Source organism: Phaethon aethereus, assembly GCF_964289735.1.
Source record: "Phaethon aethereus genome assembly, chromosome: W".
Lineage (NCBI taxonomy): Eukaryota > Metazoa > Chordata > Aves > Phaethontiformes > Phaethontidae > Phaethon > Phaethon aethereus.
In genome coordinates this window covers 33,981,846-33,995,349 of record NC_138581.1, presented here as the reverse complement: position 1 = coordinate 33,995,349, position 13,504 = coordinate 33,981,846, and the positions used below count along the sequence as shown (strand labels likewise).

Below are 13,504 nucleotides of genomic sequence, written 5' to 3'. Positions count from 1 at the left end.
AATGTGTTTAGCATAATAAAACAATTTAGAAATCTCTGACAGCAGCAGAATGACCAGATGATATCCTACATCTTCAAGAGTATGCACTTTCATTGGGAAAACCTGAATTCCTGGATTAGGATAAACTAAAGTAGAGCTCCATCTTTTACCTGGAAGACAGCCCTGTGGTCTTCTACTACTTGCTCTTCCATTTCTACCATTTGTGACACAGCTTCATGGAAAGTAAACAACTGTGGAGAAACTTCCTCTTCCTAAAAACAATAGTTAAGCTTGTTAGTCTGGAGAGAACTGTGGCTACAGGAAATATATTGAATGTGATCCATCCCATCACAGAATATGAAAAGAAATATGCAGAAAGCAGAACCTGTCAAAAATAGAACTTAATACTTCTAACAAGAAAATCTCCAAAAATGAGTGGAGAGGGCAATAAATTCAAAATGTTCGCAGAATTAAATTTAATTCATATTCACTAAAAATTTCTAACCACTAATCTTAGTGAATACTGGAAAACAGAATATTCCACATGAAAAAAAAAACCAAGTTAAAGTAGTGGGAGGAGGAAGTCACAAGGGAAGAATGCTAATTTCTAGTAGGTTTTAACACCTACAAAAAACTCATTTTCCATCAGGGCTTTTTGTTGTGCATACCACAATAGACAGACAACAATTTTCAAAGAGAACAGCAATTACATTCAATACATTTCAGGAAATTAAAATTAAATTAAACCTTTGGAACAAAAGGTGGAATAAATGTAAAGAAAAAAATCTAAAAAGTATGTAGTGATTAATACATTAGAAGAATGCACAACATGGATTTACAAACTGGGACAAACAGGACTTCTTTAGACATAAATAGTTAACAATCAAAGGGGAAAGCGCTAGGTAGGCTACAATTAATGTTTTAGCAAGACAGTATGGTTCCTTATACCATGCCTTAAAAATAATTTTAAAAACACATTATAAAGCTTAATTGAATTCCACACGAACAATGAAAAAGTATGATATGAAATGATATCTGTCTGGAAGGACTGTCCAGTGGGATGCTCTAGGAATTACTAGCATGTTCTTATAGAGTCCTGGAAGAAGAGCCAGTTACTAAAATGAGAAATACAGCAAACACGATGAAGAGGTGTTTGATAAGGCAGAGTCTTGAGAAAAATAAGTTAGCGTAGTAAGGACTTTTCTATCTTTCATCAGCATTTTCACAAACCAAGTTTTAATCCCTGTTGAACATTTAAGGAATCAGGACTAGAGCTGATAATCAGCAGTGAGGGAAAAATGCCATTTAGAAGATGCTTCTCAGTCCCAGCTCTCCATTCATGCAGCCCAGGAAGATATCCTGGGAACATGATGTGGCTGTCTCCCAAACATTGCTCTGGGGTTTCACTCCATGAAAATCAGGATGTTGGAAAGAGGAATGATGGGTAGCCAGATTTCTAAATGCAGACAAAGGCAAACTTGCTTGAAACAGGTGTTGCATGCAGGGAAAGTAATGGTCAAAAACACAGGAGTGTTAAATAAAATGGATGCATTTCCCAGGCTACTTCTAACTACCTACTAAGACATGAAGCTATACTGGAAAAAATGCACACTAAAAAACGCGAGAGCCTAGAGCAGACCCTGCCTAGACATTAAAAGCCCTAATCAGCAAGGAAGATAAAGAAAAGTAAAACATTCTCCTCTCACCCTTCAAGGAACCTTTTTGTGTATGGGAATGAACATAACACCATAAAGTGAAAAGGTGAATGGGCATGCTGTATCTACTTAATGATATTGCTAACAGGCTATAAATACACATTACTCTGGATTTGTTCTGCCACTGTATTTATCATCATCTCTTTCCATGTAATGCTGTAAACCACTCACGTTTTGTTCACAAAGCAGTTTGAGATCATCTCTCTGAGGAGAGCTCCCCACACCCCATTGTGTCTCTAAGTCATCGGTCTGATTGGGAGCATGGTGTATAATGGGACGGATATCTCCCGCAACACTAGGATCAACCATCAGCTCCTTCACCCTACAATCAGAAAATATTTAATTTGTAAATTAGTAACTTACTGTGCAAAAGAGTCACAACCAAAAATAAAGCTCTATGGGTTTATGCGCAATTTAATTCATTTAATAAGGATGATGATGTCAGCTTCACAAATTTAATGTACTTTCAGTGACAAAAAGATGTTAGTCCAACTTCTAAAAAGCATGGACCATTGAATTTCAACCACTTGCAGGTGGATTGCAGTCCATCTTCTAGCAAGAGGCATTTTTTAATTGAAATCTTATTACTCATTAACTGTTAAGAGGGCAAAAATCTCCAAACCCTCAATATTAATTCCTTAACAATGAATAATATTTGAAAGAAAAGTTCATTCAGCACCCTAAACCTGACCATCTTTCTTTTTCTGTGCACACAACTATGCTTTAAAAAAAATTAGTCAATCAGTACCCCACTAGCTGTTATAAGCAAATTCACCAAGAATTCTGAAGAAAATACCAATTTGCAACCAAGTATCCCAGAGAATGAATAGATCCTTTAATGAAAATAATTTCAAAGGTGAAAATATCTTATTAAAATGTTAGGCTCTTGCAGCATGAAAATAGTTTAAAACGTTGATAATGATTCTGTCCAAAAAAAGCCCATTTAAAAGTACGTTTATGAAACAGACACATCAAAGTCTGCAAGTATAGCAAGTTCTAGAATAAATTCTTAATTTTTTAAGGGGAAATTTTTTTTCAAATAGCACATTTACTACAATGGAAACTGTATTTCATTCATCTTCAGAGTGATGAAAAGTTTTAAAAATATATATGTATTAAAATTATTTTATTTTTTAATTAGACATATTCAAATTTGGTCAGATTTGGTCCACTAAATGTACAAAGGTGACATCACCACTTTTTTAAAAATATATGAAGTAAACTAGCAGTCCTGGATACAGTGTGGATGTTTAAGGAGGGTGAACAAAATAGTGGGAAGATGATTGCAGATCATGCAGAACCATCACCTGCCAAACAAAATAAAAGCAAAGTACACGTGACTCAAGGCAAGGGGAATAATGAAAGGTTGGTCTGTAAAATTACATTGTCAAAAAGAAAACTTAAAAATAACAATTCCATGTATAGAATGAAGTAGACCTGATGACTGAGGGAGAAAAGTCGTCATACTCATAGGAAGGAGAGAGATCAGAGCGACTGCCACTACCCTGTGAGAAGGGAATGTCCGAAGGACTAATTCCAAATTCCTTTACTCTGCAGCAGCAAATTAAAAGAAAATGTTCTCATAAACACAGTTAAAATGACAACTCTTTGTTTAGCATACTTCTTTAATAGTTTAACAATAAAAATATTTTTATATTAAAACACAAGTAAGAGTGTCGACATATTTAAACCTTCTGCACATAGAGTTACAGATCACTAACAAAATTGAACAAAACCAGTGCGGCAAATTTGCAGGCGACTATAATAGCAATGTTTTCAGAAGAGTAATTCCAGGTTCCAGTTTGTGCAGTTAATAAAATTTGCTCTACATTCAATATTCCATTAAACTACTCCTTTTAACATATCAAACCACTACAATACTTTAAATTCTATGCTGCCCCCTGTCTCACACTGCACAGACACTGGTGTTCAGCACCTAAAAACTAATTGTACTATGAAAATGATATATTGCTATAAAAAAATAAAATACTACACAAAACACATGAAGCAACTTTATGGTGATAGGCATTTACTCCATAACAACATACAAATTTAACACCAAGGGGAAGAAACAGTTTCAGCACAACGATTTAGTATACTAGAAATAGGTATTTAATTTGTTTTGCAGTGTCTTTTTCTGGAGTCACTTCAGCAATGCGTATTCTATAAGGGATAGAAAGATCCAACAAGTCTTGATGAACGTGCAACATCCTTTGTTATGTTACTGTAAGCAGAGAGTAGATGCCCCCTTCTCACCATAGACTGGTCCAAGCCAGGCAGATTTGCTACTAACTCCCTTGATCCAAACACAAAGACATTCGGATACAGAGAGGAGCGGGTGGTAAGCTTCCCTAGCAGTTCTTTGTGCCCAATTAGCGACTGGCCGGGGGGTGCCCAGCCAAGCAGGAGCAGACGTGGTTCTGCCCTGTCTTTCACTGGGGCAAGCAGGCCACTAGGTGGTAGCCTCTTCTGGCAAAACCAGGCTTTCTGATGGCCCAGAAGCTTGTTTGCCTCCTTTGTTCTTTGCAGCAAAGTGGGGGGCAGGTCTCTGGGTCGCAGGTCTGACTGCAGGCACATTCAGGACCCCATCTCCACAGACATTAAACTAACGAGAACTGCAGCTGGGGAAGGCTCCTTTCACACTCACTGAAGAGACGAACACTTTCAGAGAACAGTACAGGTCTCAGAGGTGCTGCATCAGCCTCTGGAGGTGCTAATTTCTCTACACTGATTATAACATCAATGTTGGATTAACTGACTCTTTACTTAGGGGTCTCAGATATTTGCCTGAAGTTGGGAAGTATAAAATTTGGGCCACAGCAACTGCAGAATGTTCATAAGAATAAACTAGTTAAGAGAGATCTGGATATGATATGATATATCATATATATAAAAGAAATAGGCTGGCAACTGAATGCAATTCCACCAAGGGGATGAAAAATCACATTGCAGAAAGGTATTTCAGCTAACACCCCAGGGAGTCATCATGAAAACTGACTACCCCTAATGCAAGAGGTGATGCCTCCAGAGCAGGGGCAAAACTGATAGGGGCATCTCCCAGGTTCCTTACAATCCACACTATATCTATCTCTGGATAATGGCTTGAATGCAGTTTCTATTGATTCTCTTGTAATGGTTGTAAAAAGTGGCAAATTAAATTAAATGTGAGCCTGAATCAGTAATCATCATTTTGGTTTTAATCTTATTAAGAAATGCAAGTACGCTAAAATTATTCAAGTAGTTAAAATAATTATACATCATGGAACAACAGTATTCCAAACATCAATGATCAATAGCCAGTATAGCTATAAGCAATAACATTTTCCATACCTATTTGCGTATCTCAACGTATTTAGAGTGTTTTCACATGATGCCATCCCTGGAGAAATTGTAGCGATCTGGAGAAAACAAGCCATGCACTAATAAATCGCTTTGTACAGATGAAAGGGTAGATGAATTAAAATTAACTTTTTTTTTAAATCTCCACTTTCATTTGAGATGTTCTACAAAAGTCATCTACTATGTACAGCTGTCCTAATACAAGGACATCTCAAGAAGAGAGATGTTAAGTCGAAGCTTCAATTTAATTTTTTCAACCATACCTGAAACATTAAGAATTCATAGAAATGTCAGTCAATTTCCCCCATCTCACAGTCTTTGTAACATAATATGCAAATGCAAAACACCAACTGAAAAAATAAGACTCTTCAAAAAGGGAAATATGCAATTCAGTAGAAAGTAAGTCTAATGTATCCTGCAAACAATTGCCAGATTATTTTTATATATATATATCTTTGTAGGCTGTTCTCCATTCAAGCAGACTGTATACTTATTTGAGAGATCTATTTTGGCCACAGTCCAAAACTGTACTTAATAATATTAAAGATAAGCATGTGTTTAACAATTTTCCTAAGTAAAGATTTCTATTTTTTTCTGAACTGGTCGTTACCCGTAAATAATGCTTGATAGCTAACTTATTATCAAACATATCTGGAATCTATAAGTCGTTCCTTTTCCAGCTAAATAAAATACCCTGAAGATCTCACCTTCTTTTCAGCACTCAGCAAAAATAATAACTGTGATCAGGCAACAGTGGCATCATTATTTGTCCTAGCTTCTCTCAGTAGTCCAATTTTTTCATTTGTGCTCCTTTCAGGAGAGCCATAAAGGCACTACCCAGGACAAACACCTCTATAATCCTACACACTAACATTTTTTCTGGCAGCACAGCATCAGGAGACTGAAACTGATGAAGATTAGATAATCCTGGTCTTCTCTTTCATCCTGCTGCTGACATTACTGTACAAAAGCATAGGTAGTCATCCTGAGAGGAATTTCTCCTACTGGGGAGAAAGGAAAAATATGCAGTGGGAGGGGGTTAGAAAGTCTAAAGAGCCTGCTACCACACAGACTTAAGTTTAAAGCTCTAATACCGGTATGCAACAGTTACTAATGAAAACAACAAGCGTAGATTTAAAAAGATCATATGGTTGCACGTCTCTCTATAAAGCATTCTGGGTGCTAATTAACAAAAACCTACAAGTTCCTAAAATCCTTCTAAAGTTATTTAACATGAAAGGTGCATGCATCTATTCCGTAAGTTTAATGTTCAGAGTACACCACACAGAGCAAATGTCATAATGCCAGGGGACTGCTCCAACTTTTTGAACCATATAAGGTACAGCTCCTATAGGGAACTGTCACTGTAGGTGCTGTCAGCTGTGCCAATACCCCCTTCAGGGCACAAGAACCCATGCATAAGACTCAGTCTGTTGAATAGAAACATGCACTGCATCATATGTCCTCATGCCTCAACAGGTCCAGTCCAGGCAGGACAGCAGGACTCCGACCTCTCTGTCACTCACTTCTGCATTCGTAATTCCATGTGAGGATGGAAAAAGCAGCACTATTTATGGACAGGAATATCCTTAAGACCTGTAATTATCATTGTTGCTATTTTGAATGCATCTACATTGTTTATAAGCCATCACAGTGGGATCAATGGCCCTTTTGGGACATTGAAGTAACCAAGTTCCTACTCCCCTGCTGGAGAGCTGAGGGGTCTGGCACCTCAGCTATGACTGCAGCATGTCAAGGATGCAGCATGTCAAAGATGCAGTATAGGTTAAAAAATAAGACTATTCTATGTAGCTACCTTCAAATTATGATATATTATCCTACTATGTAACTCTTAAAAAACAGCTTGAAATACTGTGTTCAGTTTTGGGCCCCTTGTTACAAGAAAGATACTAAGGTGCTGGAGCGTGTCCAAAGAGCAACGAAGCTGGTGAAGGGTCTAGAGCACAAGTCTTATGAGGAGCAGCTGAGGGAATTGGGGTTGTTCAGTCTGGAGAAGAGGAGGCTGAGGGGAGACCTTATTGCTCTCTACAACTATCTGAAAGGAGGTTGTGGTGAGGTGGGTGTTGGTCTCTTCTCCCAAGTAACAAGCGATAGAACAAGAAGAAAGGGCCTCAAGTTGTGCCAGGGGAGGTTTACACTGGATATTATGAGAAATTTCTTCAACAAAAGGGTTGTCAAGCATTGGAACAGGCTGCCCAGGGAAGTGGTTGAGTCACCATCTCTGGAGGTATTTAAAAGATGTGTAGATGTGGCATTTAGGGACATGGTTTAGTGGTGGACTTGCAGTGTTAGGTTAACAGTCAGACTCGATGATTTTAAGGGTCTTTTCCAACCTAAATGATTCTATGATTCCATGAAATAGTTTTTGAAACTATTTAAAAACAAGAACTTCATTAAAATTGCAATGACTAATAAAGTTCAACTCCATGGATGCTCCATCCCTAAAGATGTAACTTTTAAAATTGCAACAAGAAATTCCATAAATGATAAAAGGCAAAGTCAAATAAAAATTAAATTCTCACATTGGAGAAGTCTGTGGAGGACTGTCTCCTGTGGGAGGGACACCACGCTGGAGCAGGGGAAGAGTGTGAGGAGTCCTCCCCCTGAGGAAACAGGAGTGGCTGAGACAACATGTGATGAACTGACCACAACCCCCATTCCCCATCCCCCTGCGCTGCTCGGGGGGGAGGAGGTAGAGAAATCAGGAGTGAAGTTGAGCCTGCGAAGAAGGGAGGGGTGGGGGGAAGGTGTTTTAAGATTTGGTTTTATTTTCTCATTACCCTACTCTTATTTAATTGGTAATAAATTAAACTAATTTCCCTGAGTCAAGTCTGTTTTGTCTGTGACGGTAATTGCTGAGTCATCTCCCTACCCTTATCTTGTCCCACAAGCCTTTCATTATATTTTTACTACCCTGTCCAGCGGAAGATAGATAGTGATAGAGCAGCATTTGGTAGGCACCTGGCGTCCAGCCGGGGTCAACCCACCACAACATTATATAACAGTATTGTACCTAAAAAGTTCTTCTGTGCTTTAATTCACTTCGCATAAAGTAGACAATCTTCTAGAGAACATAGCAGAGATCTCTACAGTCAACTGCAGAAACCTGAAATGAAACTACTCACTATTAAACTATTTTTGTATTAATTTTTAGAATTTTGAAGCACCACAGTTAATTATATGGCTCTGATGCAAAAAAGTAGTCAGTGTACCTGCAGGATAACTACTCTTTTAATTTAATAAAATACTGTTCAGCTTAAGCTCTTCTATACCATACCATATTGACTTGCCCTTTTCTTTCCTTGTATATTTCATCAGTAAAATTTTGCCAGTGTGATATAAAACCTAAACACAAACATGTGTCCTGGCTTCAGCTGGGATAGAGTTGGTTTTTCTTCCTGATGGCTGGTATAGTGCTGTGTTTTGGATTTGGTATGAGAATAATGTTGATAACACAGTGATGTTTTTGGTTGTTGCTAAGTAGTTGTAGTGCTTACACTCAGTCGAGAACTTTTCAGCTTCGCATGTTCTGCCAGCTGGGATGTGCACAAGAAGCTGGGAGGAGGCATAGCCAGGACAGCTGACCCAGACTGGCCAAAGAGATATGCCCTACCATAAAATGTCATAGAATCATAGAATCTTTGGGTTGGAAGGGGCCTTTAAAGGTCATCTAGTCCAACCCCCCTGCAAGGAGCAGGGACATCTGCAACTAGATCAGGTTGCTCAGAGCCCCGTCCAACCTGACCTTGAATGTTTCCAGGGATGGGGCATCTACCACCTCTCTGGGCAACCTGTGCCAGTGTTTCACCACCCTCATTGTGAAAAATTCCTTCCTCATATCTAGTTGAAATCTACCCTCTTTTAGTTTAAAATCATTACCCCTTGTCCTATACTACAGTCCCTGCTAAAAAGTCTGTCCCCATCTTTCTTATAAGCCCCTTCTAAGTACTGGAAGGCTGCAATAAGGTGTCCCAGGAGCCTCCTCTTCTCCAGGCTGAACAACCCAACTCTCTCATCCTTTCCTCACAGGAGAGGTGTTCCATCCCTCTCATCATTTCTGTGGCTCTCCTCTGGACCCTCTAGAACAGGTCCATGTCTTTCCTGTGCTGAGGGCTCCAGAGCTGGATGCAGTACTCCAGGTGGGGTCTCACCAGAGCAGAGCAGAGGGCCAGAATCACCTCCCTCCACCTGCTGGCCATGCTGCTTTGGGTGCAGCCCAGGATACGGTTGGCCTTCTGGGCTGCGAATGCACATTGCCGGCTCATGTCTAGCTTTTCATCCACCAGTACCCCCAAGTCCTTCTTGGCAGGGCTGCTCTCCATCCCCCAGCCTGTATTCATACCGGGGGTTGCCCTGACCCAGGTGCGGGACCCTGCAGTTGACCTTGTTGAACCTCATGCGGTTCACACGGGCCTATTCCTGGAGCTTGTCCAGGTCCCTCTGGATGGCATCCCATCCCTCAGGCGTGTCAACCACACCACTCAGCTTGGTGTCGTCTGCAAACTTGCTGAGGGTGCACTCGATCCCACTGTCTATGTCATTGATGAAGATATTGAAGAGTACTGGTTGCAAGACGGACCCCTGAGGGACACCACTTGTCACTGATCTCCATCTGAACACTGAGCCATTGACCACTACCCTCTGGATGCGAACCTCCAACCAATTCTTCAACCACCCATCAAATCCATCTCTCTCCAATTCAGAGAGAAGGATGTTGTGGGGGACTGTGTCAAAGGCCTTACAGAAGTCCAGATAGATGACATCCGTAGCTCTTCCCTTGTCCACTGATGTGGTCACTCCATCACAGAAGGCCACTAGGTTGGTCAGGCAGGACTTGCCCTTGGTGAAGCCATGCTGGCTGTCTCGAATCACCTCCCTGTCCTCCATGTGCCTTAGCATAGCTTCTAGGAGGATCTGCTCCATGATCTTCCCAGGCACAGAGGTGAGGCTGACAGGTCGGTAGTTCCCAGGATCCTTTTGAAAGGTCTCGAACCTCATCTTCTTTCACAGTGGGAGGGACTTTGCTCCTCCAGTCCCCATCTTGTAGTCCATCCCTTTGAGAGGTGTGGGAAGAGAGATTGCTAGTGAAGACTGAGGCAAAGAAGTCACTGAGTACCTCAGCCTTCTCCTCATCTGTTGTTACCAGTCTGCCAGTCTTGCTCATCAAGGGGGGTACACTTTCTTCGACCTTCCTTTTCTGTCAGACATACCTGGAGAAGACCTTCTTATTATTCTTTGCATCCCTTGCCAAGTTCAGTTCCAGCTGCGCCTTGGCCTTCCTGACCCCATCCTTACATAACTGGGCAGCATCCCTGTACTCTTCCCAGGATACCTGTCCCTGCTGCCACTGCCTGTGCATGTCCTTCTTGCCCTTTCATTTGACCAGCAGGTCTCCACTCAGCCATGCTGGTCTCTTGCCTTCCTTTCCTGATTTCTTACACCTGGGGATTGAGAGCTCTTGAGCTCTATGGAAAGCATCCTTAAAAATCTGCCAGCTCTGTTCTGCTCCCTTGTCCCTGAGGGCAGTTTCCCAGGGGTCCTACTGACTGACTCCCTGAAGACCTGGAAGTTTGCTTTCCTAAAATTCAGGGTCCTGACTTTACTCTTCATCTGCCCCATATCCCTCAGGACTGCAAACTCCACCAGTGCATGATCACTGCAGCCCAGGCTGCCTCCAATCTTGACGTCACCGTTTAGCTCACTTGTGTTGGTGACCAACAGGTCCAGTATCACATCCCCTCTGGTAGGGCTGTCTGTTACCTGGTTTAAGAAGTTATCCTCAGTGCACTCCAGGAGTCCTCTGGATTGCCTACAGCTCACCGTGCTACTTTTCCAGCAGATGTCGGGGTGGTTGAAGTCCCCCACCAGGATGAGAACTGAGTCACGCTCAGTCATGCTCAGTATATAAATTGCAGTTGACCGGGGGGTGGGAATCGCCGCTCGGGGATGGGCTATTGGTCACCGGGTGGTGAGAAATTGTTGCATTATGCATTACTTGTTTCTGTATATTCATTTATCATTATTATTATTATTATCATCATCATCATCATCATCATCGTTGTTGTTTCCTCTTCTTTTGCTCTCCTATTAAACTGTTTTTATCTCAGCCCACAAGTTCTTTTCCCGATTCTCTCCCTCATCTCACCTGGGCGGGGAGGCGAGCAAGCGGCTCTGTGGTGCTAAGTTGCTGGCTGGGACTAAACTATGAAAGCATGCTTACAAACCAGGCACACTCTGCCAAAGAGCCAAATGTAAATACCACACTGGAAGGCTGAATACATTTTCTTGATATGAGGCAAAGGAAGACCTAGAAGAGTGGCAAAACTGCAGAACATTATCCACTCTTCTCACCACCTGGCCACTGGAGTGCAAATCTCCTCTCCTCTTTTCAGGGAACTGGTGAGGACTGGCGGCAATTCCAGGCTAAGGTATCTATCTCCTACACCTCCCCCAATTAAATATATACTGTTCAGAAACCTGTCAGATCTCTAGAGAGGCAGCTTTTTTCTGCATCTATCTAGCTATCACAGGAACAAGCGCTGCAAATGTGAGAGCACAATTCAGACAATCGTAAAGATGCACTGTAGGTTTCTTTCCCTCCTTCCTTTCAACTATAATTCAGAGTTAGTCATAACCACCCAAGTGCTCTTCTTCCCACATCAATATCTTAAGAAAAAACTTTGCTGATTAAATGCTTGATAAAAATTACATGTAAACAAACACTAAAACCTGAATGTCACAAATGGTCCTAGTACTGAGAAACTACATGAAAAAGTAACAGGAAGAATGAGTTTGAAAGCAGTATCTCATCATGAAAGGGTTTTCTTATTCTTAATTATAAAGTGACTGTAGTTATGTGAATGAGAAAATAAAAAATAATTCAAGCATATTTCCACTCACTTTCAGAGGGGATTTTCTTCCTTAATTTAGAACTATATTGAATATAAAAGGAAGGAATGCAAGCTTTATCAGAAATTAAATACTCATAGATCATGGTTTATTCTCGATGGCATTCTCACACGTTTAAACAGGAAAAAATGTTACATCAGCTCTATAAGAAGAGTAATAATTAAATAAAAAAGCTTCACCAAAACGAAGACAGCTTGTTATCACTTTAAGGAGTGGTAAGGGTAATGGTGAGAACTTCATGAAACAGTCACAAATGTTAATCCTTCTGTGTACAGAGAACAATTCCCAACAGGCTAACTTTCCAAACCTTCTTCAGCAGTGTGGATACATTGGCTAGAGATGTACAGTTTAGCTTTCTGATCCTGAATAGGATTTTTGAAGTTATGTCTCAGTGAAAAGAAAACAATCCTGCGTTTTCATTAGAAAACTGAAGAAGAATAAAAGATTAATCAAAAATGTTATTTTACCATGATTTTCAAATTAGAATCATACCTAACATCTAAAGAGAAGAGTAGGCTGCCCTAACACCATGGTTTTCATGTTGTGGTCTGCAGACTACTGTGGCCTCTAGACTAATTCCAAGGAGCCTGTGAAAAGTAACCAATGCAAATGTATTGGGTCTGGCTGAGATGGAGTTAACTTTCCCCATAGCAGCCCTCATAGTGCTGTGCTTTGTACTGGTAGCTAGAAAGGTGTTGATAACATACCAGTATTTTGGCTACTGCTGAGCAGTGTTCACACAGCATCAAGGCTGTCTCTCCAACATTCCCCCCCGCTCACCCCCAAAGGCCAGTAGGCTGGGGGTGGGCAAGACCTTGGGAGAGGACATAGCCAGGACAGCTGACCCAAACTGGCCAAAGGGATATTCCATACCATATGAAGTCTGCTCAGAAATAAAAGCTAAAAGAAGGGGGGGGGCATTTGTTATTACAACATTTGTCTTCCAGAGCAACCATTACAGGTACTGAGGCCCTACTTCCAAGGAAGTGGCTGGACATCGCCTGCTGATGGGAAGTAGAGAATAAATCTTTTTGTTTTCCTTTGCTTCCGTGCCTGGCCTTTGCTTTTTCATTAAACTGCCTTTATCTTGACCCATGAGTTCTTTTCCATCTTCTTTTCTCCCTGTCTCTCCTGATGAGGAGGGGAGTGATAGAGCGGCTTGGTGGGCACCTGGTGGCCAGCCAAGGTCAACCCACCGCAGCAAACAAGCCTAACAGTTGCTGTCCACTGCACAGAGTCTGCATTTCCATAAGGAGGAACATTAAGGATGCACAAATAAAATGACTGGTCATCTGTGCTTTTATCTGTCCTTTCCACCATCTGACAGAAGCATTCTGTTTTTCAGATTGATGGAAATGCACATTTATACAGTACACAACTATTCATCCCATCTATCCCAACTACTCCTCCCCTCAACAGCCTAGAGCATATTCTGATGCCTTTGATATAAATTTTAAATTTGCCTTTGTCATTTAAAGATCATAACTCACCACTATATTTCCAGTCTACGCTACTGTCGTGGTTTAACCCCAGCCAGCTAC

At 41.0% G+C, this 13,504-nt stretch overlaps 1 protein-coding gene across 4 annotated transcripts in view; it reads right to left on the bottom strand.

Moving 5' to 3' along the window:
- LOC309415101 (kinesin-like protein KIF2A) overlaps window positions 1-13,504 on the bottom strand; it is a gene marked incomplete at both ends in the record, with an annotated part of 119,162 nt that overhangs the window by 4,800 nt on the left and 100,858 nt on the right. For 3 of the 4 annotated variants that reach the window (XM_082012544.1, XM_082012545.1, XM_082012546.1), the window contains 3 exons: window positions 150-251; window positions 1,866-2,016; window positions 5,025-5,092. In XM_082012544.1, the coding sequence (XP_081868670.1) occupies window positions 150-251; window positions 1,866-2,016; window positions 5,025-5,092 (321 nt within the window). Of the gene's footprint in view, window positions 1-149; window positions 252-1,865; window positions 2,017-3,131; window positions 3,246-5,024; window positions 5,093-13,504 lie in introns of all 4 variants that reach the window. The other variant, XM_082012543.1, reaches the window with a different exon arrangement.